The sequence below is a fragment of the Palaemon carinicauda genome, chromosome 1 (assembly GCF_036898095.1).
Source record: "Palaemon carinicauda isolate YSFRI2023 chromosome 1, ASM3689809v2, whole genome shotgun sequence".
Classification (NCBI taxonomy): Eukaryota; Metazoa; Arthropoda; class Malacostraca; order Decapoda; family Palaemonidae; genus Palaemon; species Palaemon carinicauda.
Window position 1 is genome coordinate 284,714,607 of NC_090725.1, and position 5,000 is coordinate 284,719,606.

Consider the following 5,000-nt stretch of genomic DNA (forward strand, 5'->3'; position numbering starts at 1 on the left):
GAGAGAGAGAGAAATTCTTCAAGTACGCTGGCAATAGTACATTGATATAAAATATTGGTTTTCGGTCTAACAAAAGATATCTTGATAATACAGTTAAACAATTCCTACATTGAGTATTGATGGAAGAAAAGGGGTCTGGTAGTTATTACGTGTTTCTGCGCGAACGATAAAGCTGTTATTTTGTAATGCAAACAAATATGTATACAAATAATATGATTATCACAAATGACGAAAGAAAGTGCAACAAGTAATGAGAAGACAAATGGGCGAGCAATAACAAACGAACGAAAACGCTAGAAAAAAAAATGAATTAGGATAAAGGATTTATGATGACGGATAATAGTAGAGAGAGGTGGAGAGAAAGAAAAAATAAGTGCGAAAAAAGCTGGGGGAAATCTCAGAATTAGATGTGACTGACCGGAAGAATTTATGATCGTGATATGTTCTTCATATAATCAAATAAAAACCGTTTTATATTAATTCAAATAGTTTTTAACAAGTTCATCTCTAAATGTCTCTAAATTAACACGAGAAAACGAATATATGTATTGAATTCTTGTTGCTTTATTGAAATATTGCCAAATTCAGTATACGGATATGGAGATAGACGGGAAAAATTGAACAGTTTTTAAAATTTTAAAACAGATGATGAGCTTACTTTAATATAGCTTAATAAACTGATTTTCCTCTCAGTCTAATACGATATAAAAATATGTTAATCCTTTATTTGATTTCAAAACTTTAGGATGAAACTGAAACTTTTATGCTGCAATTTTAGTCAATTTATCTTACAAGCAAATTGATAACATCGATAAAATTTTAATTCTTTAATTATTCCAGCAGCAATGTTTTTAATACGCCCTATTTCTTCACTAAATCATCAGCTCATTTCCAAATATCTTTTGTATGAAAACCTCCCATATTTCCGACCGTTTTCTTCTCCATGTTAACAACTGGCTGTGTCTCATCTCCTTTATTCACTTACTATCACCTAAAGATGTCCTGTCTGCGTTCTTAAGCCCGATATTTTCGCCTAGCGGAGTTTCATCCAATATATAGAAGCTCAATAGTACAATTTGATATTGGCCTCTTTGGGGTGGGTGTGTGTGTGTGTGTATGTGTATGTATGTATATGTATATATATATATATATATATATATATATATATATATATATATATATATATATATATATATATATATATATATATATATATATGTGTGTGTGTGTGTGTGTGTGTGTGTGTGTGTGTGTGTGTATGTGTATATATATGTTTATACATGCATATACATATTTATATGTATTTATATGCATACATGTATATGTATGTATATATATATATATATATATATATATATATATATATATATATATATATATATATATATATATATACATACATAAATACATACATACATACATACATATTCACATATAAATGTGTGTAATATATTTTTGCATACACTTCCTGAACTTCATTGTAATTAATCATATACTACTTGCCAATAAAGCATTACCAATTTGCTCTGACATCAATAAACCGTACATTATTCCATGCCTGTTATGCAACGAGGCCGTGCCTCCTCCTCCTCCTCCTCCTGCCCCGCGTAATAAGGCCTTACCTCATCCAGAACTTCCGGTCGGCACATGAACGGGAAGCAAGCCATCACTGTGTCTCTCCTGAATTTTATCTCCGGCATCTGTTACCCTTGGCACTGGGGTGGAGGCAGCAAAACCAGCAGGACTCAGTCGATGGGAGATGCGATGCAGCAGCAGCCGAGGCAGTGGAGTTGCGAGACCGGTAGCAGGAGTTGTGAATGTAGCAGTCGGAGGAGGATGTAACGGAGTGGAAGGAGGAGTAGGGGGAGGTTGAGGAAGACGCCTCAGTCCTCTTCGTCGTCTTCGTCGTCGTTAGCGGCGCCTTAGGAGGAGGAGATGGGGCGAGAAACACGGGATCCCACGGGAGAATCCTGGGTGCTGGGGTCGAGCCATCTGTTGCATTATAAGACATGGCTTTCGAGAGGACCCAGGAAGGAAATAGGGAGGTGGATGGGAACGGGGGAGGGAGGGAGGGAAGGGGAGGGGCAATATGCGATAAGGGAGGGGAGGGATGCTGAGGAAAAGGAGGGCTTGAGATGAGGCACGAGAAAGGAAGGGGAAATATATCACGTTACTGGTCCAGACTTTCAAAATATGCCGTCACAATTCGAAATAAAATGTCAAGACTACTACAACTTCCTCCAAAAAGATTCTGGAAGTGTTCGCATTTTTTGTTCCAGGAAGAGAGACAAGGAAGGAAGTGGATGGTTCCTCACTTAGTATTGGGAATGTTACTATTGCAAAAGGAGTTCTGGAACGAAGATCCACTGAGAGAGAGAATGGTTGAGCTTGTTGTTTAAGGGAAAATACGGGTCTCTCAGGTGTAACCAGAGTTCCAGGTCTATTTTCCTATCAATGTTTAATTTTCTAAGTGAAGAAAACTGAATGTGTAGCAACGTTTAAGAGGTCCAAGTAATTGTCACTTCATTCAAACTTACTCAGATCAGCTGTAACTAACAAGCACATTTTACTTGTTCGTACTTTTTCTTTTCTACCGTTTTTCTCCCGAGTTCCCGAATATTGGCGGTTGCACCGACACTATGCCCAGTTCAGCTTCAATGACTCCCTTTTTTTCCTCAGCGGCGGCTCCCACATGTCATAATGGTAATAGATTTTTCTTGCCTCCGAAGACGGGGGGTGGAAATCCGACCAGAAGGTGTAGCCTGAGCGAGACCTCCAGCAGCCAAAAACAGGCTAAGGTGGTCATGTTTGGAATTTCGAGATGGCTTGCGAGAACGTACAGCCCTTTGGGGAGGTCATGTCAAGCAAGGTGTCCGCAAAGTCGAAGAGACTCGGACCGTGTATCCGTAAAGTCGAGGGGGTCTCAGAGGATGGTACGTTTTCTGTGGGCTGGCGGGCACTGCCGAGATAATTTCCGGCGAAAAGAGTGAATCGTCTTGGTGGGAATTTGATATTTAGTACTCTCCCCTTACGACTGGACAGAGATATTGGGAGGAAGTTATCTGTTTGTCAGCATTTGTTCAGTTGAAAAGATAATTAGTTTGGTCAGAGCAAACACTTCTCTTTAAAATGGTCCGATTGCAAGTCTTGTTCTATATTAATAACAAGGAAAGGAGTTTTGATCTAGATAAAGGAGATTTATCCAATGACATATTATACACTATCAGTTAAAGGAACCTTAAGACGATTTTCATAATTCATAATCTGTTATGGAATTCTAAATAATGGTCAATTCTAAAAGTTCACCAGGAGATTATTTCATTCATACAATGGAATTCTGGGTAAATTTCATAATACTTAATAAAGTCAAGAGGTCAGTCACTCCTCAATGGATATTATTTTCCTTTAAATCTTCACTTGCGACCTCACTTTATCCATCACACTAAAGAAAAACTTCACAGTAAACTAACAAAGCACCATGTTGTGAATGAGCAAATAGGGTAGAAAGTGGCTGCAAGGCATCGATTTGCAAAGTGAAATCTTACGAGAAAAACAACTATCCCTTGTCAAGGGCGTCTCCTACTTCCTCCTCTTAGTTAGCATGTGACCTGCCTTCTGCCAGCCCCGACACCTTCCCAAGTGACGATACTGAAGACACAGGCGTATCACTCGAGAATTAAATCACAGCTAACTGCCACTACGACACAGAACGAAAATCAAACGTTGGGGAAATATATCTCTTTCCTTTTCCACTCTAGATTGCGAAAAAAGGGTAGGGAAAGAACACATAAGGCCTTGACTTTTGTGCTTTTGGGGGGAAAGGGGAAAGGAGGGAATAAAAGTGTATAAGGAATGATAAGAGATTGTGTTTCCAAGAGTCTTGGCTACAGCATCAGCCTGAGATGCAGCCTCCTCCAACTGTACCTGTCTGGGCCTCACGGGTCAAAAATATCGACTGTGATTCAGTCACTCCTCTCCTCAACGAAAATATATATACTCTGCTTGGATACCATTCATTAATACTATCTTATCCCTTACAGTTACGCAATAGGATTCACAAATAATCACAGAAATTAACCAAAAAAGGAATGCGTCTTCGCTCCCCGAGTGCAAGTCCCTCGTGAGATCTTTTGTGCGCTTAGAGAGGAAAATCTGATCTCTTTGTACTAGCCTCCTATCCTGGAAGGCTACAGTAGGTCAGGGGTAGAACTAGATATTTTAATAGCACCATCAGTGTCAAGTAAGGGCAAACCGGTCGTTTTCTTTCCCCTCTTTTGAAAGAGAAAGTTTGGCTTTCTTTCGAATGTTCTACGCAAAAAAGTTTAAACAGCTCAGAATTTTAAGTCTCTGTTTTCAAATTCTCTACGATAAGTTAGTTTAATCTTCAGTTAGAGTTCACACAGAAACATGTAGAATTCATGATCAAATAGCGAATTCTTTTTCACTGATTCCTTTTGGCACAGTAGGAAATATTTTTTTTTTTCAGGGAATCTCGCTTTAAATCCCAATTTTTCTAACATGTACATTTATTTTTCAATGAAAATCACTGATGAAACCATTTCTTCCCTTTGATTTCATTCAATTGGCACTAATATTTCGTAAGATAAATTGGCACTTGAGTGAATCTAAATATATGGTCATATTGATATGTTTATCTTCATCGTGTCTACCTTGGGAAAAACAAAAAATTACTGAAATGGAAGTCACTAAAACTCACTGCATATATATAAAAAAATCCACATAAAAATCCATTAAAAATTACACATATTAAAGAGTATATGGTTGTATATGAAAAATAAGTTTATAAACATGTAAAAAAAAAATCCACAATATTTTCCAATTGTTCCTGAGCGGTAGCATCAACACATTCCTCAGGCACTCTTCGATTTTTGGCGACTATTGGTTCTTCCAGGGCTGGATTTTCCAGGCCGCTCTGCTTAGAGGGCTTTCCAGCATTGTGTATGGTCCAACCACCGAGAAATGTTTCGCTGTCGCCGGAT

At 38.2% G+C, this 5,000-nt stretch overlaps 1 protein-coding gene across 3 annotated transcripts in view; it reads right to left on the reverse strand.

Moving 5' to 3' along the window:
• RhoGAP100F (Rho GTPase activating protein at 100F) overlaps window positions 1–5,000 on the reverse strand; it is a 504,175-nt gene that overhangs the window by 169,669 nt on the left and 329,506 nt on the right. Inside the window, exon 1 of one of the 3 annotated variants that reach the window (XM_068391705.1) lies at window positions 1,623–1,962. The exons of the other annotated variants lie outside the window; for them this stretch is intronic. Within the exon in view, the coding sequence (XP_068247806.1) occupies window positions 1,623–1,700 (78 nt within the window). The 5' untranslated portion in view covers window positions 1,701–1,962. Of the gene's footprint in view, window positions 1–1,622; window positions 1,963–5,000 lie in introns of those variants that run through there. 3 annotated transcript variants of the gene reach the window in all.